At 34.8% G+C, this 24,781-nt stretch overlaps 1 protein-coding gene across 1 annotated transcript; it reads right to left on the minus strand.

Annotated features, from left to right (window-relative positions):
- Window positions 1-2,505: 2,505 nt before the first annotated feature.
- On the minus strand, window positions 2,506-14,986 carry LOC121371640 (NPC intracellular cholesterol transporter 2 homolog a-like). The gene is made up of 4 exons (XM_041497674.1): window positions 14,758-14,986; window positions 8,470-8,580; window positions 4,905-5,080; window positions 2,506-3,782 (listed from the first exon to the last, which is right to left on the minus strand). Exons 1-4 carry the CDS (start codon window positions 14,840-14,842, stop codon window positions 3,696-3,698), a joined length of 459 nt encoding a protein of 152 aa, XP_041353608.1. The 5' UTR covers window positions 14,843-14,986; the 3' UTR covers window positions 2,506-3,695.
- Window positions 14,987-24,781: the final 9,795 nt, after the last annotated feature.

Genomic DNA, 24,781 nt, shown 5'->3' on the forward strand with positions numbered 1-24,781 from the left:
CTGAAAATACAACTTACAACATAGTATATAGATTGGAAAGGAAAGGAATGTCCCATCATAATCGTGACAAAAGCACAGGCCTCCCAGCCACTTGCACATATTAAAATATAGGAAATATAGGAATTTGCATACCAAAATATAGGAGTTTTATAGGAATTTTTTGGTAAAATATAGGTTTTATAGGAAAATTTGGACCGTTTATCATGATTATAGGCATTTTACACGGATTTCTAAAGACATTTACATTACTAATCAGGGTTAGATCTTCACCATTTTTTTTTCAGCGTGTTAACAGGACTACCTGGCTTTTATTTTAGATAGTCCCTTGAAGTTTCAGGTGGTTCATATTTTTAAACTATTTGTTTTATCTCGAACAATCTTATTCATTGTGATCCATTACTGATAAACTGATTAGATATAAGTAGAACTATTATAATTGTTTCAATCAAAACATTTGTTTAATGTTAGATAATAGATTGAACATAATAAATATTATTAAATGATGCAACCTGAGATGAATAGTTGATTGAAACATGCAAGCAGTTTTGCATTAAAATTGGGGGGGGGGGGGGGGGAGATGGCATTTTTGTAACGCAGTGGAAATTAATATACACCGTATCGATAATTTCCATATCGGCATTTCTATCAGCACACCTTGCCTAAATTTAACTCTGATGGTGCGTGTACCGTTTTACGAAAACCTGCGACAACTGCCAATCGATATATTGGTTTTTTCTGAGAATGGTCAATTTTGCAGTTCTTTCATTCTGACGCGACGTTGGTAAATTAAACTACCATTCTATGAAAATGTGTGAGGAATCCAGCGGTTATGTTCCAAATTCAAGATGATTTTATTTTAGCAGAAGATTGCATAGACTACAAAATGTGTAACTCGCGCATGTTCATTTTAGATTGGATGCGGTAAGTTCTGACCAAAATAATGTTCATCGCATACTGTACATGAATGTGATATGATGGGGTCCAGTCAAGTTATACCGTATATCGCTGTGTATTAGCCGACTCCATGCATTAGCCGACCCCCTAGTTTCACCCTCCAAATCGGCTTTAAAATTATAGACCGTGTATATAAGCCGACCCCCCTATATAAAACTAACCAAGTCAGATGTCTGTGTGGTCTACAAAATGACAAAGTACATCTGCTTTCAAACGTCATTTGTCACAGCAAACTTATCCGGAAGAAGTAGCCGATTTCTGTTTATAGAAACGGTGTCCGGTTAATTTATTTCTCGTAAAATATAAGTACCAAGATAGCGAAATATACCTAAACATTCTTGATTGCAGCCACACGTTAAAAACACAGTGACTGTTTGCATTGTTGATTGTGCTAATCGGTCTTTTCATTACTACATGTAGTCGGCTATACCCTACCATACCCAACCACCCGTGTCGATTAATCCCAAGCCGACAAACAAAACAAATGAAGCTGGAACAATTAACGTGTTCACCGGTTTAGTAAGCAGTTTTGTAATGACACGTGACCTGCGAAGTTTTCCGAAATTGTTTTGATCGGTCACCATTTATTGTTGTTTAAACAGATAAATATTACTAAATAACTTTTAAACACCAACATTTATTAAAGATGAACATATATATACAATTTTAATATCTTTTATTTGTAATAGCTTGTGTTAAAATGCAATATTGAACCTTTATGAAAGCGGAAATGCAGAGCACAATAATGACAATAGATCGAGTCAAGCCGTGATGTCACTATTCTAACTTTACATTTCCAATAAAATGTTGACTCCTTAGATAAGCCGACCCCAGCCTTTGACTTGATAAATTTTGTATCAAAAAGTCGGCTAATACACAGCTATATACGGTACTCAATATAACTGTTTTCTGAACAAGCCTGTTTCTGCTGTTTGAAATAGGTCAGGCGATCCAAAAAACGTTACATCTGTGCTAGATAAATTTTAAAATGTCAGGTGGTCCAACGGACTAGTGTTTGCAGCTTCAGGTAGTCCAGTTAATTTTCAGGTAGTCTCAGACTACCGGACTACTGTTTAAGATATAACCCTGCTAATGGTATGTTCTTACCTTGCGTATGTACACAAGATACCATCTACTACGTCAACAATTACATACCAAGGCTTGCCAGCAGTCCATGCCCATATCCAGGATACTTTGAAAGTTGGTGCATCTTGTATCAGTAATAAATCCTCCTCACCTCATCAGGTGAGCAGTATCTTGATTGGCACTCGATATAGATCTCCCACATTCAAAGCATCTTCTGAATTTCTGACAGGGTGGCAACCTTTCACTGCGAATATAACTCGGTAACATATTTTATTCATCAGCATTTTGGCAAAGCAATTTAGTCAAATATAGGAAATGAATCTCTATATAGGAGTTTTATAGGATCCTATAAAAAATATAGGAAATATAGGTCTGGGAGGCCTGAAAGCAAATGTAAGTAATGCAGAATTTCACATTAATATATTTTACATCAAACTTGCAATTATAAAAAAAAAAAAATCTGAAAATATGTTAAAGTTTATTGTAAAAATTATTTTCTTTGAAAAAATATTCATCATTTGTGTACATGTACATATACAGATACAATTGAAAAGCCAAGAATATAGTTTGGATCAAATGTGATAATATTAAATTAATGCAATTGAAAAAAACATTTGTACCAGAAATACATAAGCAAATTTCTAAAGCATTAGAATGACCCCCAATAAACATTAAATAAAACTTGCTTTAACATCAACTATGTAATTAATGTACTTTGTGTCCTTGTTTTAAAAAATTATTCTGTACAATTGTTTTTACACTTCATCAAAATATACAGCCAAGAAACAACTAAAAATTCACAAATCAAAAAAATATTAACAGATCTGAAATGTACACCTGTTCAAATAAAATAAACAAAAACAAATAATTCCAGTAAATGTTTACCAATGATAACCAAGATTTCCATTTACAATTGGAGAAATGTCGCCTCCCACCAATGCAAATGACAGCTGTATCAGACGAAATGTATAAGAATATTAACAACAAGCACTAAAAGCTATTCATACAAACTAGAAAATATTTTCAGAGTAGCTATTCATACAAACTAGAAAATGTCTTCCGAATATGTACCTATCACTCGGTTCACATACATGAAAGTTTATATCATTTACACATAAAACAGTGGAGATGTCACAGGCCTCATTCTCAGTAAGAACTGGGTAAACATTTTGAAACCTCACAACATACATAATGACACAGCAATGGTACAGAAACAATTATAAAACAATGAAAATGTAAGAAATATTCTTCATACTACTACTAGCCCATTTGTTGCAAAACTGTCGGCAGTATTTTTTTTCTTCTCATGAAAAGTACTGTTGCATGAATGTATTCCTGGCAATCATAAAATATTAGTTTTTTATCTTTAATTTTGTTCCTCTAACACTGGCAAGTCAAACATTATGCACATATTGAGACACATGTTGAGCATACATGTAGGTTAACGAAAAATAAAAAGAAGAAAAAGAAAAGAAGGAATGATCTGGTAACGGTCTTGTAGATAATGCAATAAGCAAGCTAAAACAAGGATTCAAATTAACAAATAATACACTCGGAGAAATACACCCAATTCTTACTAATGATTAGAAACAGTAGTTTTTTAACTTTACAATAACAGGTAATAGAAAACAAAAGTTTAAACATCGGAAGTGTATTCAATCGGTGATCACAGCAGGAACATCAATGCACCAAATGTTGTTCCCGCTCTGGTCCATCAGATACCATATAACCACCAGTTTAATCTGAAACAAGACAGCACATCACAATAGATGATGGAGCCAAATTAAAGATCTACAAGAAGCAAAAACTGTTAAATGTAAATGCTTTTAGAACATTGCAGTTCAGTATTATTTACTCTGAACCACATCTAGCAGATCATGTTTTTATATAATACCGGTATCTGTTTCTCTCTCATTTTAAATGGATATTTTAGGTACCAATCATAATAAAATTATAAAAGCACCTAAAAAGAAAATGATTTGGGATCATAAAAACAGATACCAAAATTTGACTATTCAGGCAATGAATGTTTAATGACACCCCAGCACGACAAATACATCGGCTATTGGGTGTCAAACTATGGTAAATGCTAAAACAATGCATTCAGGTAATGAAGTTGAAAGTTAACTTTATAATAACTGAGACAGACAGACAGACAAGACAGACTGACAAGACAGACAGAAGGATGGAGATGAAACCTATAGTCCCCTCCGGTTTTAACCGGTAGGGCCTTATAATTTATGATGTAACATCCAGGACACAATGTTAAAATTGAAAAATCTTTAATTTTAACGTTTAATTTTTAAAACATGCATTGAGGTGAACATTCACGGCTGTTTCATTGATCTGAGACTCCTAGTTTGTGAAACGTGGACCTGTATATGAACACCCAACATTTGATCTGAGACTCCTAGTTTGTGAAACGTGGACCTGTATATGAACACCCAACCTTTGATCTGACACTCCCAGTTTGTGAAACGTGGACCTATATATGAACACCTAACATATATGAACACCTAACATTTGATCTAAGACTCCTAGTTTGTAAAATATGGACCTATATATGAACACCTAACATTTGAGTTAAACACATCCGTTGACTCCATCGATTGAAAAAGTAATAAGAGTGAAACTTGCCTGAACCAGAACCAGAACCAGAACCAGATCCTGAACACACGAGAATCCCGTCAAAACTGGCTAAGTTTTTGGTCCTGGATGTTCTAAATTCTAAAAGACGACCCTCTTAACAACAGATCCAGTTTAGACAGTACTTTTATCTTGCCTTTTGACTTCATCAATGTGACAACAATAATCTTTAATTTTATAAACCGATAAACAATTAGAGGATTAGAAATTAAAGTAACCTTTGGGTATGCTTTCTGGACTGGAACCATAGCGTGATAAGCATACTTTGGTCCATTTTTCAGTGGGCAAGTCAAGCCACAGTTTTGGCAGCCATCAGTGTTTGGAAGAGGAAATTTTATTTTGATTCCGTCAATGTAACCATACACCACAGCCTTAGCTTTAGTTACAGCTTCACCTGGAGAAAAAAAAAAGAGTAAAAAACTTTCAACTAAAACATTTTCTATTAAATATTACATACATGTATTATTATTATTCCGATCAGTAAATAGTTAATCCTTTTAATTCTGTTAACCACTTGGTCATAGGACTGTCGACATCAGATGGTACAACTAAAAATCTAATGGCGAAAGGGTCCCCTCTTCCCCCATTTTCAACATATCTGTGCTTATACTAAGTTATGGTTCAACATGTCAAGAACAGATTGCTATTGCAGATATCAAGGGCTGCAGTACACACCAAGGTGTTTAGGAACCAGTCGTGAGGCACCAGGTGGGATGGAAAGTGCTGCAGTACACACCAAGGTGTTAAAGGAATGCTAAAGCAAGGCTTTTGGACTGGTGTACATATTCAAAGATACATAATGCACATTATTGCTTAATATCAACAAGTATAATTGTATAGTTAATTAATAAAACAGTTAAATGTGACGGCTATTATATATAACGGGCGCAGCCATTTTGTACCTTCCCAGTGACTACGCCCTCTGGCGAGCTGGTGGTTACGTAATACCTAATGTGTCAACGTCAGGAATTAGTCTTCGAACTGAAGAAACAAAACATACCTGATTTTTGCGGATGCATCGCAATGTTCTGTAATAATATTTATCCCAGTAACACGGCAACGTGTATATGTGGTTTATTTTTCAATACAAAATAAACCACCATTGTCAGTGTTGAAATAACTATTATATTTTGTATATAAATTAACCCACGTACTGAAATAATAGTCGGGAGTGTTTTTTTGCTTAATTGGTCTTTTCTTTCCGTGGCATGTACCTGTGGTTCTTGATTGTTTAGACGGTCCCTAGACACTGTCTAGACACACTAAAAAGATGTGCCTCTTTTATTAATATCACAGGGTATTGTGTGATAACCTCAAATCGTAATTGACTTTACCAGCTTTATTACTGTAAGTAATTCTGTAAAACCCTTGATTAAGTACTTTCCCCATCTAAAATCACAAAATTGACCAATTTACGTAGTCCCAGAGAAAAGAAAATGATCACTTGGGTATTTGAGTGGTTGTGTTTGCTCGAACATATCCTACCAATAGGCCTAATAATATGCTGCTTTTTTTTTTAAAGAGAAAAATACTATAATTCAATTTCGTTATATTGATGCAAATTGAAATATATTTAGTTAAATAGTTTATTATACTGTTTTACAAGTCAGGTGCGCCTTGTCGTAAATTAGAGCATTTGTTTACCCTGTGCATAATAGAGAAGTTGGACCTGAGCTGACATCGCTTCGCCCCAAGCTATACCACCGGACGTCACAAAACCGAAACAAAATGGCTGACCCCAGTTAGCAGGAATAATCATGTTTTTTTATTAATTCTAAAATTACGCGTTTTTCATTTGTTAAAGTGTCAGTATGTGTTGGTGGTCCGGGTATGCATCTTTCCAACACATAAGGCTCTTGTTGGGAGTTTAGTCTACCTTTAACGAACCAGTCGTGAGGCACCAGGTGGGATGGGAAGTGCTGCAGTACACACCATGGTGTTTACGAACCAGTCGTGAGACACCAGGTGGGATGGGAAGGGCTGCAGTACACACCCAAGGTGTTTACAAACCAGTCGTTAGGCACAAGGTGGGATGTCGAGGGCCGCAGTACACACCCAAGGTGTTTACGAACCAGTCATAAGGCACCAGATGGTATGTCGAGGGCTGCAGTACACACCAAGGTGTTTACGAACCAGTCGTGAGGCACCAGGTTGTATGTCGAGGGCTGCAGTACACACCAAGGTGTTTACGAACCAGTCGTGAGGCACCAGGTGGTATGTCGAGGGCTGCAGTACACACCAAGGTGTTTACGAACCAGTCGTGAGGCACCAGGTGGTATGTCGAGGGCTGCAGTACACACCAAGGTGTTTACGAACCAGTCATGAGGCACCAGGTGGGATGGGAAGAAAGGAAGTTTTATTTAACGACGCACTCATCACATTTTATTTACGGTTATATGGCGTCAGACATATGGTTAAGGACCACACAGATTTTGGGAGGAAAACCACAGTCGCCACTACATGGGCTACTCTTTCCGATTAGCAGCAAGGGATCTTTTATTTGCGCTTCCAACAGGCAGGATAGCACAAACCATGGCCTTTGTTGAACCAGTTATGGATCACTGGTCGGTGCAAGTGGTTTACACCTACCCATTGAGCCTTGCGGAGAACTCACTCAGGGTTTGGAGTCGGAACCTGGATTAAAAATCCCATGCCTAGACTGGGATCCGAACCCAGTATCTATCAGCCTGTAGACCGATGGCCTAACCACGACACCACCGAGGCCGATAGGATGGGAAGAAGTCAAGCTCCCACCTTCCATAAACTCGATTCTGTGTGCAATTTATCATGAATCTTTTCACAAATGTGCTTTTTCATATCTACATTTTGTCAAATTTGGATTATTATACAAAATTTTGGAAGTGTACTTTTAAGCCTAAAGTAAATATTTCACATTATGACGTGACTGCACTGAAAAACTTACATATATAGTAAAGGTACTGTGTTGATGCACTTTATCAATACACTCGCACTATGTTAATGGAAAATAGGCCTAAGCCCATCAGACACCATTTGCTCTTATATGACCCATGTCATCTCAAGCAAATGCTTTACACCTACAGGTATATCCCATGTTATTTGTTGATATACATGTAGGTTTCTAATAAAACTATAGGATTATACTCTTTGATAATAACTAATTTACACACTGTAGGCCTAAAAACATTGACATAACCTGGGCTAGCTATGTAGGTTTCTAATAAAGCTATCGGATTATACTCTTTGACAGTAACTAATTTACACACTGTAGGCCTAAAAACATTGAAATAACCTGGGCTAGCTAAGTAGGTTTCTAATAAAGCAATCGGATTATACTCTTTGACAGTAACTAGTTTACACACTGTAGGCCTAAAAACATTGAAATAACCTGGGATAGCTCTGGCACTCGCCAAATTCGCCAACTGCGAAACTAAAAAAACAATCGGCGAATTTTAATTTGGCAAAATAATTTCATGTAATATTTTATTACAAAATAACTGGGTTTCTGCTATTTTTGAAGTTTAATAGATAATATGGCGAACTTTTCAGCTGACCCAGAGCTAGATCTTTATTCACACGTCGCTCATTCAAATCTTAATTTTACTTAACATTTTTCATTCAAGCATTTAATTTAGGACATCACTGATTCATTTACATCGATATAATGGGTTCTGGAAAAAAGAAATGGGTTACCTGAATTTCTTTTTGTTTAATTCATAAATGGGTGAACAAATGATCAAGTGTCAGAGGCCTGTACACATCAAGTACATCATCTACAATGTCAATAATAAAGCTATACTGTACCCGATGAAAAATGCACCGTAAAAGTGACATTGCTTCCTCGTTTTAAATGACATGTGCTTGCATCACAGACTTCTGAAGACTCCAAGCTATACACTTTCCCTTTTTGAGGATCTGTCAAAAAAACACCAAAAAAACCAATTAACTAGAATAATAAACTAGATATCATATGCATTATGTAAGATGCTGCAGATAAATTGATCACTGTACATTTAAAGTCATCTGAAATGTAGAACAGGCAAGGAACTTAGGGAGGAGGGACCAACCTGGCCTATAATTTACTAGTTATCCGCAAACAATATTTCAGAATGTTAGGTAAGCAAGGGCTTTACCACTGGTCTAAAATATTCATAATCAAATAATTTTAAAAGTTGATTTATGTATAGTAGTTTGTATTCTGGGACTAATGTAGCCTAATCACTGTTAACCAGCCAAAAGAAAAGAATGTTGGACTTCTTCCTCACATCCGATATTAAAATTTCCATTCTATGGAACATTAGTTTTCCTTACAGGGCCTCTTTGTTGGTGGTTCGAACACTTGCATAGTATCCATTCTAGAAAGTCAGCTGTACTGAGATGACATTTAGAGGGAACTTCCTTGATGATGTCATCGAGAAATACCCCATCTTTTCTATCTCCATTTAATGTGAGTTCCCATTTTTGTTTACGACAAATATCATAAATCATGATACTCTTAAGAGAACTTTACGATACCTTCGAAAATCTTAAATCTACGACATTCGTATTTAGCTTGAACTAGTTACAATATGTTGTAGCTAAGATTGCTTCAAAAATACAGGTGCAGTGCTCAACATTGTGGTCTGCGAAAAGCAATAAATGTTTTACACCTGGCAGGTGAAATGGAACGTCAACTGCAAAAACTACCCACAAATCTCAGGTCATTTTTCAAGAGACATATGACACGTAAGTAGATTTATCTTATCTGCTATTTTAGTATTTAGCTTTTGATTCTGTTATAGCTTAATTCCACAGGGGTTCAATTTTTTTTTTTTTAATTACTTGCCACAGGGCAAGTGCCAATCAGATATTCACTTGCCCCATATATTCTTAAGGTAATCAATACTGCATTTAATGTAATAGTAATACAGTAATGTAATAATCTTGAAAGCAATTGGTTTAATTGCACAAATACTTGTGAGCAATTATTTTATGGCTGGCAATGGTTCAAAATATTTGATAGATTTTGGTCCATGGATCATTACTTCCGAGTATATTGTTTAACATTCTCTACCCAAAAACATTGTTTTCAGTTTTGATGTGTTAACACGCTGGGCAAAGAGTTTCTATTGTTCCAGCATTTAGGGTTAGGGTTAGTTCTCCTTAGAACTATGTAAATGCTAACAATCAGAACTCTTTTCAAATGATTTACCGAGATTTGTAACAATATAAAAATAAGTTTTAGGTGTTACTTTAGTCACTTATCATAGGACATATGCAGTTAACATAATTACTTGCCAGACATGAAAATTCCACTTGGCACGGGCATCGGGCAATGGGATTTTCGATTCCCTGATTCCACAATGCTTTAAAATGCATATTTGATGTTTTAACTTTTCATACATTTTTCTAAACTTTGACTAAAGTAAACCCTCACCTCACATCATGTTGTCTTATTTCCAGCAGACCATATTTTTTCTCAGCAAGACATTTCTTTTGGTTTGCTTTATAAAATTATTATAATACAGTGCTGTCCGGTGTATCGGCGCACCTACGCATTCAAAGACCATTTTCTATGTGAACCAGAGTTCGACAAATCCACTAGCCCGACGCCCGTGGCTAGTGGTTTTTAAGTTCGGGCTAGTGAGAAACGCAAAACCACTATCCCGCAGGGCTAGTGGTTCCCCCCCTCCTCTCGTTATCTCTCGATCGTGGTTTTTTCTTTCCTTCTTTTTTCTTTTTCTCTCGGCTGAAATTTCGTTAATAAATTTGATTGTGACGTTTGTCATCGAATAATATTAACAACGCAATCAGTATATAATAATAATCCACTTGAGCTAGGTCTGCAAACTGCAGTAACATACTATCTCTACATTGTCAGTTACAGCATGCATTGTTTACCTTTCCCTTTCAAGTTTCTGGCACAGGAAATAAGTCTAATGACATGCGTGTTTTGATTGGTTAGACACGTCACGTGGTAGTTAATCTCGCACATATGTTTTAGGCTAATAATTTGGAAATCACCAATTGCGACGACAGGTTAATCTCAATCAAGTAAACCCCAGCCATGCTTTGAATTTCAGTGTGTTTTATTTACCTATTGTTTTCTAATTTAACACTTTGCTGACATGTGGTTATCGGCAATCAGGAAAACAATTTACTTTAATGGTAACCGCATATGCAATGACTCAGCTTGGCCTATTATGTGTAGCGGTTTGGATAATACGTCACAGCTGCCGATACAAGATAATACCTTTTTTGTTCAATTAACAACGGATTAGATGTCGCTGTTATATTCTTTTAATATCGGTCTGACACTGGATAATGCCCTGTATTTGAGCAATTGTCATCACCGTTTCTGGCGACATAAATAGAAGGCCCTAAATATATAACCAATTACCAAATACACTGAAACATCTATTACTGTGTGTCACACTGTCGTACCCTCATTTAAATTTAATTATTTTGATAGTGTCTTTAGATACCAACTAAGAGTTTGCTCAATTATTTTTCCCAGGGATGAGTGCAAAAGTAAAAACGGGACAATGACGATGGATCACACTTGACAAAAGACCAAACGTACGACACGACAAAAAACTGAAAGTTACAACATGATTTAAGTGTGTTTTATTTTACTGTTATACTCGTAAATGTGTAATGTTACAAAAATTATATAAAAATCCAGTTATAATTGATCAGGAATTTGGGCTAGTGCTTTATCTTGGTGGGCTAGTGGTTTTCACAAACCACTAGCCCTGTGGCTAGTGACTTCAAAATATGTAATACTCTGTGTGAACACTGAAATACTTAATAAAATGTGTCTCTCACCAATGAAGCAGTGCATAATCTGAGATACACTACAAATTGTTTTATGTCTGTAGTAAATAAACATTTTAAAACTCCATAAATGTGGAAACCCCCTTGTATCCAAAATGATTTGCATGTCCAGTGATTCAGCACAGTAGATATGGATCGGTTACCTCGCTATTTATAAACTGCCCATGGCCTCACTTTGTAGCCCATAAATGCTACACTATTGTCCCAGGATTATTTTAGTACTTTTTTTGTTTTGTCTTGTTAAAAAATATTACCATGACAATGAACGATCAAACATAACCCATCTCGTGATCAATTTCAGAATATTTTCTTGAGTGGCACAGTACTGCAGATACATACATGTCCATTGTCATGCATGGCTAAGATGCCTACATGGATTTTTTTCTCGGGTAGATTGTGCACACACGTTAATCTTATTTTGCTTTTATTATTGTTATTTTGTTTTGGTAACAATGTGACAATTGTGAACTGGAATGACTGTCAATTAAGGTGTAAAAAGTTTGTTTTGTTTGCATTTGTCTGTATTTTTCTTTTCAAATTTCAGTTTAAATAAAAATAACCCAACAAATAATTATACCGTTAACTATAATTTTAAAAATACGGGAAAGGTTGTTTTTAGACTCGTTTTAACATTCTTAATATCAATAAGGCTGACCTACTTCGCGTTTATATACACTAAAGCAGGTGAATTATTTAAAAATTATGATATAATTATTGATAATTCTAAAAAAAAAAAAAATTGTACCCTTAACAATAAATATGTTGATACTTGATTAAACATTGAAAATGGAATTGAACTTTAATTTGTTAAAAACACGGACAACATGACAACTTCCTAAGCATACTTGAGCAAAATGCCCAGTGTACTGATACACAAGACACTGTTGTAATAACAACAGGCCACATTTTACTTCCTATTTAGGGCTCTTGTGTAGGACCACAAAAAAAGTACTTTTTTCCCCTGGTGTGGTTGGGGACAGACATCCCCCTGTACCATCCAGTTCCCAGAGGGTGTTTCACATGTCATGTAAGTATTGCATAATATGTGGCCAACTTAGTTACAATCTAAATTCTATAATTCTAATTTCTATATATATTATTATATTGTACCGTCATACAATTTCGATCGACATATGTTTTCGATACTTTGTTTGTAACTGCATGTATCGCGAGATTATGCGAGATATTACGTCACTATCAGCCTAAACATAAACAACGAAGTCTCTTTTACCTCACAATATTAAAAATGCTTCAAGTCAAGCTGCCAACTTTATGTTTTAATTATAATACCATAAATAGTGTGCATGTTATCAGTTTTTCGTAATGCAATATGTTGGTACTAATGAAATGCCTCACATAGCGAAATCCAGGTATCACAAATCCCTGCAAAGTTATCGTCTGCAACACTGACATCTGACTTGCCAAAGTTCGAAGATATACCACGTGATCATTACACTGAACAATAAAATTTATGGAAGGCTGGTTGGTTACCTCTTATGTTATTCACAGCAAAGATCTTTTCGGTAATTTCTGGTGGGGACATGTTTACATGTGCATTTACATTTACTACAAATAAAGGTGGTTTGGTGGAATTAGATTTTTTGAAAATATATAGTTCTGTATCTCTGTCAGAGTACTTAAGGTGACAGTCTGATTTTAGGTGTCGTTGATACGTATAACAAGAGGAGTAGACATTAACCTATGACGAAAACATAATGTAAATATGTTTTAAATGAACACTGTCTATTGGTCTGAAGATTATTCAATATTTTTCACAAGTTACAAACATTATATGATTTTATTTTCAAAAGAAGATTTTGATGTAAATTATTGCACGGAGTATAGATCCTTCACTGCCATAAAAAGGACAAAAATAGACAGCCAATGAAACTATCGAAAACATATGACGTTTGTGAAAATATAGCGGAAACACCTGTACAACTTAGCAGCTAGTATTTTTGGAGGAAAATTTGATGTTCATGGGAAATTATCACTGTTTTTTTACAATAAACTAATGTGACTTGAGAAAGGTAAAGTAGTATTGTATGTACGAAGTATTGTTTTTATTATATTTTAATTTTTTGCTTATCGTATCGAAAACATATGACGCCAGGATATAATATAAGAGTCTAGCCCGAGTACTCTGACTGTAAGAGAGCTAGACGGACATTTGGACATAAACACGCTCTCATTACAGTCAGAGACCAACCTATGTCTTTTTTTGGCAATTCCTGACTACCAAACGGTAGGCAACGAGTCCCGCTCTAATACCACAACAATCCTATATTTGACGTCAAATACCTTTACATCAATCATTTTCGAGTTAAGTGATACAAAAAAATCCACATATTAATCACTAATACACATACTACAGAAAGAAACCCGACAGCACCCACATTCAGCTACGCTTCGTGACACTCCGTCGCAACAATTACAAAGCTCGGCAATCTATTTCGAGACTGGGCGATTCCGCCTTGTGCAGCAGTTACAGGGGTCATCTCATAAGAGGAGGCAGTATGTAGCACATACTTTTGCCGTATCCTGTCGATAACACCCCAAATGTATCCTTCAAATTCAAAATAGAATCAATAATGTGTAATTGTTTTGGTTTAATGACGTAATGAAATCCAAATTCATCCAAAACGGCATTAGCCAACTCTTCCATGTTGTAACTTCGCTTGATATGAGACGGCCCCTGTAACTGCTGCACAAGGCGGAATCGCCCAGTGCGCGATCACGTGGTCTACGTCTCGAAATAGATCGCCGAGCTTTGCAATTGTTGCGACGGAGTGTCACGAAGCGTACCTGAATGTGGGTGCTGTCGGGTTTGTTTCTGTAGTAAGTGTATTAGTGATTAATATGTGGATTTTTTTGTATCACTTAACTCGAAAATGATTGATGTAAAGGTATTTGACGTCAAACATAAGATTGTTGTGGTATTAGAGCGGGACTCGTTGCCTACCATTTGGTAGTCAGGAATTGCCAAAAAAAGACATAGGTTGGTCTCTGACTGTAATGAGAGCGTGTTTATGTCCAAATGTCCGTCTAGCTCTCTTACAGTCGGAGTACTCGGGCTAATAAGAGTCCAACAACGAATTCTGTTTCACAGCAGATATCTTAAACTACTTAATGTCCACAAAAACTGTAATAATAAATATCACATTCATGTTGAATGAAAATTACTGAAACTTTTTTTTTAACATTAGTTCTAAAATAGCATAAGTTCATTAAGACATGTTTTTAAATAAAAGACAGAATTTTAATTTACAAATTTACCCGTGCACTGCTTCCAACGTTTAACATCGTAGGCTGAAGCCTCGTAACAGCAACACACCAAAAGCAATATCAGAAGAGAAGACATTTTAGAGTTGCCAACTGATAAAACTGATGCGGCAAAAAACAGAGATAGATTTAGTTAACAGATAACAAAAGAATAGTAACAATTAGATTACTAATCACTGTCTCGTGACTCTCGCTTCCTTCGAATTCCACGCTTTAAAGGGATGTAACTCTAACGCGTTTTGTTTCGTACTACATCTTAAGTTTGCACACCACTATTCTTTGTTGTCTGCTTTTCAAGCTTTCAGAAATTCACCAGGCCAAATCAGTTCCCAGTGCGCATTATCTAATAAAACTGATATAAATGGTGTAATAACCCACCTAAAATTATTTATAGTGTGCCACTTTTATTTGATCTACATACAATAAAATTCTTATGCAACTAGAACTGAACTAGCATATAAAACTATTTTTCATGAGTTAATTTTCGTGTTGTACTGGACCATTTTTGTGTGCTGTCATTAGCATCCAGAATTTAAAACAATGACAAGACACATGCACACACACTAGAAGCAACCAACTTGACTAACAGCAAGTAATATTAACCATATTCAATTGCCACCATATATAAAAGGCTTAATTTAAAAGTTTTAAATCAGCAGTAAATAGTCAGTTGAGTGTTATAGTTTTGGGTCTCTACAAGTACTCAAGTACACTCGAGTACTCATGCAAGGAAAAGCACCCTCATTTAATTATATTTATATTACATAATTGTGCCATATTCTTGCCACTATTTAGCCTACATTATAGGGCTATGAGACAGGGAGAGAAAACTAAAGTCGAATGTGTGGAATGCAATACAATGAAATGATTTGGCATCCATGTTCTGCACTGGAATTAAGATGCAAAATGCTATTTTACTTTACTTCTTAGTCTCATTAACTATCATCTAGTATAAGTGTCGGATAATCAGGTCCGGGTCGAGTTTGACCCTTGAGTACTCATGTTTAATATTTTGGACTCGTTGAGGCCCTATTATAATCATGACTTTTGTGGTAGGATGTTAATAGTTTGGTAATTTTGAAATCCCCATGTTTTGGTTTTGTAGTTTTAATTCTGAAAATTGTATAGTAGCCATCTTGAATCTTCCTACATTGCACCTAATTGATACAGTTTTATACTAGATACCTGAACATCTATGTTCACAAAGCATACACACACAAAATATGTTTGAAAATAAGCTATTGCATCAGTGGTGGTTGTGGGAGGGGGGTTGGTTAAACAACTCCTTGTATGTTAAATCCTGATGATTTAATGCTAATGCTTTTGTGATCTATTAAATCAACACAAAATAAATATTCTCTGAAGCAGTCATTCTTAAAACATTTTTGCCATGTACTTGCCTGTTGTAGAGGATAAAAAGTATTTCAGTGGTAGAGCACTTGCCTATGGTGTTATAGGTCATCACATCAATTCCTCATGGTGGACCTTATATATATTTTTTTTTAATCCCAACCTGTCTCACAGGGCTGGTACAAATATCAAAAGCAGTAGTGTTTCCTGTTTGTGAGCAAGCACATATAAAAGATCCCTTGCTGCTATTCAGTAAAGTAGCCTATATGGTGGCAGTGAGTTTTCTATCTTATACTGTAGACCAAGTGTCTCTGTGAGCAAGTGGGGGTCTTTCTCATTCCATCCAGTGAACCACGACTGGTATATCAAAGGCCATGTGCTATCCTGTCTTATGTGATGGTGCGTATAAAAGATCCCTTGCTACTAATAGAAAAATGTTTGACATCCAATAGCCGATGATCAATAAATCTGTGCTCTAGTGGTGTCTTTAAACAAAACAAAATTCTGTTAGCAATTGAGATAGTAGCTCAGTAGCACAGCACTGATGAAAGCACAGGGCACAGTATTTAAAAATCTTAGTTAAATGAAACTCAGTTTACTTGATTTCATCTAGGGGACTAATTGTTTGATTACACAAATTATATTTGCATAGCAAATAATGTTATGATGAACCTGAAGTTTGTAACTTTGAATTGTTCATGTACAATGTAATGACTCATCACGTAACTGATTGGCAAGTCGCATGAATTTAAATTTGCATAACCAACACACAAAGTGAACAATAGTTTGCATGAAATATTTTGCTCTGAAGAACATGTAAAATAATCCCTTGCTATTTTGTAAGAGTTGTTTCTGTGGTTTACCTATTTTTACACTCTAGGTCAAGCCCTTGACTTATAAAACTTTTAAAGCTTAGAATCAAGTCTCTAATAACACCCTGAGACTTTAAAACTATGGCAATGGATACAAACTGTATGCATATGACATCATTTAATGTTTTTGGTTTTTTTTTTCATTATACATATTTTCCAGTCATTGTCTTTCATGTACCAGTTGTGACAATCTAATTAAAATTAGCTCCACTGTTACATGTGGACCTAACAGCAGCCAGTTGTAGCTCATGTCCACCAATCAAAACCTTACTTGCAGAATCATGCCAGTGATTTGAAAATATTCCGAATTATTCTACAATATGTTTCATGTGAATTACGAATGCCTTATTTAGACCAGTAGAACTAATTTTAATCAGATTGCTAACAACACTGCATAGTTTCCAATGTCCAGGTAACATTTCGTCTGTAAATAATAATTTAAATATTGACCAATCACACTTCGCCTTTTATAACGTTATTTGGGAGCATACAAATTCTAAAAATATCGGGCTAGTCTATTTTAGTGGCCGCAGTACAGCAAACCGTACCAATACGTACCGGATGGGTTATCAGTCTTCAATTTTACATTACAAATTATTTATTTTATAAAATAAAACATGTTTTAAGACATTCGTAATTCATACGAAACATGTCGTATACCCTCAGGATAATTCGGAATTTTTTCAAATTATTTTTAAATCACTGGCAAGATTCTGCAAGTAAGGTTTTGATTGGTGGACATGAGCTACAACTGGCTGCTGTTAGATCCACATGTAACAGTGGAGCTAATTTTAATTAGATTGCAGTTGTGAAATACATCACATATCTTGAGAGTGTTCTACCAAAGATTCACCTCATCCGTATTACCAAGGGAGTTCATCACACCTCCATAGAGCACTCTACCAGAGCTACATCGCACTCCCAGCACCGAGTGAATTCATCACACCTCCATAGAGCACTCTACCAGAGCTACATCGCACTCCCAGCACCGAGTGAATTCATCACACCTCCATAGAGCACTCTACCAGAGCTACATCGCACTCCCAGCACCGAGTGAATTCATCACACCTCCATAGAGCACTCTACCAGAGCTACATCGCACTCCCAGCACGGAGTGAATTCATCACACCTCCATAGAGCACTCTACCAGAGCTACATCCCACTCCCAGCACCGAGTGAATTCATCACACCTCCATAGAGCACTCTACCAGAGCTACATCCCACTCCCAGCACCGAGTGAATTCAGTTCAGCAAAGAGGTGTATAGAAATACATGTACATGTGCATGCACACAAAAGAGACACAAAAAACAAAAGCAACATTGGTTTGTTATTCATTTATTATTCCAAATTACACTTCACTAGACAAGTGAAATATACATGCATAAACTAACCATGTCGATTAACTGCACTTTTTTCGACATTTCAAACAGTATAAATATTCCTAACTAAAGTCAACTGATGTGAATTACTTTATAAGGTCTACAGTGACTTGACATTTCATACTGATTACAAACTCAACAAAGTGCAAATCTGGCCAACAGACAGTAACACATCCTATACTACATGTAAGTACATATCTACTATTTGACAGAGTTAGGAGATACTACAGTTACCAGGGTGGATAATCAAGTGGAAAACAAGGGAGGGGTGTGGGTGACAAAAACTTAAAAGGCTGGGATAGACAGCAATCCAGAGCACAATATTTCAAATGAACCATTGTTCTGTTCGCATGTAGGTTAGCAACTTTACTTTTACATGAACTGTCAATGTGACGAACCATTTATACATTCTGAAATTAAAAGTTGTAAACTTTTGAAGATACTTACCCTGTAGTTTTAAAGCTATTTTTAGTTAATGTATTAGGTTATGCAAATAAACTTCCTGTAAAAAATCATGTGAACCAACCTCTGGTTACTTACAAGTTTGAATTATTATCCCCTACAATCTCATTAAAATGCAATTTTAAAATGCCCTGTTAGGGCTTCTGCCAGAGGGTAAAACGGGTATGGTGCCATACCCAAATATTTTGCAGATTTTATTTTTTAAAGTTAGCATTTTGACAAAATTAATGACTCTTATCATTACAATATGATTTTTCTTACCCTAAACTTAACCCATTTTCTTTTTGGGGGAGGCCCCCCATATCCCGTTGTTTGTGATTGCATTCAATTCCATAGTGCCATACACACAAATTTCTTTCTAGCAGAAACACTGCCTGTACTAATGTAATAATGTAACATACTTGGAGATTTTAGGATTGCTTTAATTTTTATGCACATGTCCAATTAAGGTGTACTAATGTGATTACATTTATCTCCAGCTTATATCCAATTAAGGTTCAAGCATGCTGTACTGTGCACACACAACAGTTCTCTTGATTGTCTGTCCAACACATGTGGTTAATGGTTAGTTGATAGTTAGGTACAGGCCTCATATAGGCATATGCCTGTTGGCTGATACCAAAACTGCAAATGTGACTGTAATAAAATATTGTTTAAAACAATGGTTAGTTGTTATTTGTCAGTGAAAGAGAAGTCAGTATAAAGTGGGCTTCCACCTTCCCACTGGGCCACTAAAACTGGCTCTAGGTAGGAGCTGGTACCGGGGTACGAACCCTGTACTTACCAGCCTCAAGTCTGACATTATACCAACATTGTTCCAATTCTTATATTGAATATCTGAGCATGTCCTGTCCTTCCTTCCATGCCTCAGCTCCCAACTCCTTCACAAAATGCTGTATTTTTCCCCATACCATGTTATACCTTGCATTTATGGGTATGCTTTATAACAGTTTGATTAGAACAAATATAGTACAATAATCGGATTTTAAAAATTTGGAACTATATAATGTACCGTATATTATTATTATTATTAACAGCCAATACTTTGACAAAAACACATTAATTATGTGCTGGCTGTTAACCTAATGCAAACTTTCATCAAATACATGAATTGGTAATTAGAAAGAATTATAAAAGAGAAAGCCAAATCTCTCCTTATCAATACACTCTACAATTGATTCTGATTTATCATATATATTCTAATTTATAATTCACATGGCAAGGAACAAATGCTGTACATGTGAAAATAAGATCAAGTGATCAGGAATATTTAATTCTATTCCATGGTTTTACCACAGAACACTTTATTACCTATAGACATTGACATTAAAAATGATCTATAGCAACTTTAGGGATATATGTTGCTTTTATTATTTTAATAAAATGTGGAATCCTGCAACAATCAGAGAAATGACATCTTTAGTTTAATAAAGGGGAAGAAATGAAAAAACAAATTCTTTAACATCGGTCAGTGTCAACATATGAAGTACTTGGTTATTCCAAATACTTCCAACCATTTACAGGTAATACAAGGTAATAACAGTAAAATTATTTCACCAACATATAATAAGGATAAATTATAAAGTTGACATCACCAAAAGAGTGAAAAAAACCAAGACAAAGTTCAAGTTGAAATGGAAATATTTCAAAAAGTTATCAAAGGGAGACAATTTATGCAAACATTATCTTGACCGCAGTAAAACATAATTTATATAATTTTGTGTTGGTTAATTATCAAAGCTGGTTGCTTATAATGATGCAAAGCACTCATAACACTGATAAATTATTTCTATTTCACAAAACTAATGTATTTCAGTATTATGGATATTTCTATTGTGAAACTAGAAAATGTTGTATTGATGTTCATCACTGACATAACTGCAGTACTTATTGGAGGTATAATGACAACAAGCATACGCACAACTATTTAATAATGTATACATGTATGGTTACTTGATACACAGATGTGATAATTAACAAAAGGTTTTTATTGTTAAGAAAACTACTTAATGCACTATAAATATCACATCATCAAATCACACATGTCTATAGGCACAAATACTGAATAGTTTTTTTCTATGTATAGTGGTGAAAACATTGCTCTTCGTGTGATACAAACTCAGAAAGAATATATCATCAACAGTGAATAACTATAAACAACTAACCATGAACAAGACATATTAAACATGTCCTCATACGAAAGACAACATCAATTACATATACAAATTTAATACTTAACTTATCACTAACCAAGATTGTCTCTTTTGTCTACCCTCGTCAAACATATTAATCAAAGAATATCTTACAATTTATGTATAACTTTAACAAAAACAAAATCTTGCGTACATACATATTTGCTTCTCCATTAAGTCACAAATATTTACAGTTCAATGGTTTTATAATCAATACAAGCTGTAATATGTTGATGTATACATCAATATTTACAGTTCAATGTTTTTATAATCAATACAAGCTGTAATATGTTGATATATTACATCATTGTACATTGGTGAATAAAATACAGTTCAAAATACCTTATTAGATAACTGTTTTACAACAATGGATAATAAACCATGAAAACTACCATGAATGATGTCAAATCTGAGTCAATAATACCATCAGCTAAAATGTGTATCATACCATATATGCTTAAATAGCTTTGAAAACATTTTTTAAATTGAGTTAAGTAGCCATCTATATCAGTATTAAAACATGACTTTGAGACAGATAGACATTTAATTTGTAAATTAATTTATATATACTAGTAGATGATTTTGGAGAATAAGGTGACTTTTTGGACAAGAGGAGGCTTCACGAATAGGTTTGCATGTATTAAGGCTACACTTTACTACTTATATATTCCATGATACTGTTAATAACGAATACAGGGTTCTGGCCACAGTGGTCAGTGCTGGTCAGGCCAAACTGGAATTAGAAAGTTCCTAGTGACGTTCCAATGGTTGATTAAAACTGAACATTGATCAGTTGAACTCAAATAATAAAAGTTCATAATCGACTGTCACACAAAATGTTAACTGTAATTGTTTGTACAATTTAGATGATGAAATTAATGAAAATATGCTGGGGCTTGACTTTGTTTTTGTGCATACATAAAAAAAACCCAGATAATTCATAGGTAATTAAAGGTAAATAACAAAAAATTAAAGGTAAAATTAGCAAAATGTATGGTCTACCCTGTGAATCCAGCAATAAGTACATGGTCCAAATCCTTCTTAAGTTCACATAATTCTAACCAATTGTTTAAGCGAAAGTTGATCGGTTGGTGCAAACTGATTGTAAATGATCTGTGATGAAATTCAAACTGATTTCCAACACTAAAAGTTCTGACCAAAGTTAAAGTTTGTTTTATTTAACACCACCACTAGAGCACATTGATTAATCAATCATAGGCTATTAGATGTCAAATATTTGGTAATTCTAACACGTAGTCATCAGAGGAAACCTGCTACATTTTTTTCTAATGCAACAAGGGATCTTTTACGTTCTGACCAAAAACTGTTGCAGTTAAATATGCTGTTAACAACCATGTATAATACTATGTCAGCACAACAAAGGCATGAATTTAACACTTTTATCTCACTAACATGTCTTCAGCATGTTGTTTCCACCCCTCTTAAATGTTTAGGTAAACCTTGTACTATATTCTATACAGAATATACTGATTTCATCGCACTATAACATGCCTTCAGCATGTTATTTCTACCTTCATAAATTTCCAGGTACATCCCTGGGCCCTGTTTTACGAAGAGATCATAGTGCTAAGATCACCTTAAGTGCATATCTACCGTATGCACTTAAGGTGATCTTAGTGCAAAGATCGCTTTGTAAATCGGGGCCCTGTTCTATATACTGATTTGTTGCAACAGGTAGGATAGTAACAACAATTTGTGTTAAAACACACTAACATCATAGCAGCTCAACACCTTCACAGAAAGGTGTGCAATACCAGTAACTAAAAACCTGGTTTCATCCCAGCTGTGTCATGAAAATATCATATTCCATACCTGCCATAGTCATCAGTTACTGCTACCTGTCAAAGTAATCAAGGTTATTGCGTTCCTAACAGAGATATTCACTGCTTCATCAAGTATGGGTATCCACACCTGTTTCAGTAATCAATATGCTCAGGTGATAACCTCCATTTATCAGCCACTTGTCTTAAAAAGTCACCTTTTGATATCTCTTAGATGGTAGCTACATGTGTAATCAAACAATGTTTACAAACAGTCTTTCAATGGATATACATGTAAATTTTTATACAAATTAAACATACTATTTCAATACCAATAGTTAAAAGTTCTGATGTGAGGACAAAGATTTAATTATGACACCTAAGTAACAGAGGACCATATCTCCATACCTACTATAAATACATCTGCAGCTTGTGACTCAGTATTAGTAATTAACCTCCCGCCCCGGAATCGACAACTGGCGATGTCAGAGGCTGAATCCGGGGTGGGCGTGCCTGAACCCTCGTTCTGTAAATATAGTTGCCCGTTGCCCGTTAGTAATTATTCTCTCCAATAAACCTGTTTTAAATTCTAAATGTCAAAAATCGAGTTGTCTTCCCGAGAAATATCAAATGTAATTACTGTATAACACACTGTCACTATGCAATAAACCTGAGATATAAAAATTAGTATGTGAATACAATAAGTAAAGTAAATACATAAAAGTCCAGAAAATAAAAGTAATTACACAAAATACACAAAGATACACAAAGTCAAACATAAATTTAATGCCGTACCATATCCAGATGTCATTAATATGCATTGGAATAACGTATTATGCATACATCACATATACATGTATATTTTCTCCCAAAAGAAATAAAAATGAGATCATGCAAGAAAAGTAATTACAATCAAGTATTGTCTCAATTAAAATACTGTAACATGAATAAAAGCACTAATGTACATAAATTTAACATAAAAAGACACATATTTAAAACAAAGTATAAAATATACATCAGTCTATAGAGCCATAAAATAATCTTGTATCTGGAACTGCACCGTAAACAATACTTTGAAGTACTTTTTCAGATCTACACAAGGGCGGTTCCAGAACTGATAATATGGAGGTGGGGAGGCACTGTTTTGTACACACACTACAAACAATATGATGTGCCGAATTTAAGAATCCTGGGTTTTTTCTAATGCAAGTCTTTAAGCATTGTAAATATACAATGTATGTATACATGTGTATAAGTTAAAACAGGCTTTGTAAATTTGGCCTGTTTTGTTTTTAAGCAAGTGTACAATACAAATGCAACAGACCCCGACCAGACATAAAATAATAAGTAGGGTGCCTCCTGCCTCCCCAATCACATCCATATCCCTCTTAGAGCTTTTGAGACCAATGAAAAAACACCGTATACATGTATTTTTACAAACAAAAATGAATTCTTTAAAAATTATTTAACAAGAATAAGAAGAACAAATTCTTATTTTTATGCAAATAATTTTTAAACAATTCATTTCTGTTCATGTGAAAATCAGGGTTTTTTCCCACTAGTCTCAAAAGCTCTAAAAAAATTAATTAGGCAATATGTGAATGCTATATATGTAGGCCTCTACACAATCCAACTTCAAAATATACTTTCAAAGCCATGCACAACCAGGACATATACAACCAACAGAGTTTTCTCCCTTTGCTTCATGCCCACATGATCATTTCTGGAAGTCTTTACTTAAATATAGTGAGTACTCAATAGCCATTTGACCAAAGGTCAAATCTACACACAGATTAATATATATATATATAGCTACATGTATACACAAAACATTAACAAAAAATAAAAAGCAAATTTAAAAATTTAAAATAATAAAAACAAACTGAGGAGTCTCTCATAAGTAACCCTGATAAATTAACCCTGATGCATTACTTTTCAACAAGAATGTGTATTGACAAATTAAAAAAAAATTATGAAGAAA

Source organism: Gigantopelta aegis, chromosome 4, assembly GCF_016097555.1.
Source record: "Gigantopelta aegis isolate Gae_Host chromosome 4, Gae_host_genome, whole genome shotgun sequence".
Classification (NCBI taxonomy): Eukaryota; Metazoa; Mollusca; class Gastropoda; order Neomphalida; family Peltospiridae; genus Gigantopelta; species Gigantopelta aegis.

Excerpts from the sequence above, each read along its gene's own strand:
- LOC121371640 (XM_041497674.1), bottom strand. The coding sequence starts at position 14,842 with ATGTCTTCTCTTCTGATATTGCTTTTGGTGTGTTGCTGTTACGAGGCT. Across the intron at positions 8,581-14,757 it reads ACGTTGGAAGCAGTGCACGG|ATCCTCAAAAAGGGAAAGTG; the intron begins GTAAATTTGTAA and ends TTTTTTTGACAG. Across the intron at positions 3,783-4,904 it reads TCCAGAAAGCATACCCAAAG|ATTAAACTGGTGGTTATATG; the intron begins GTTACTTTAATT and ends GTCTTGTTTCAG.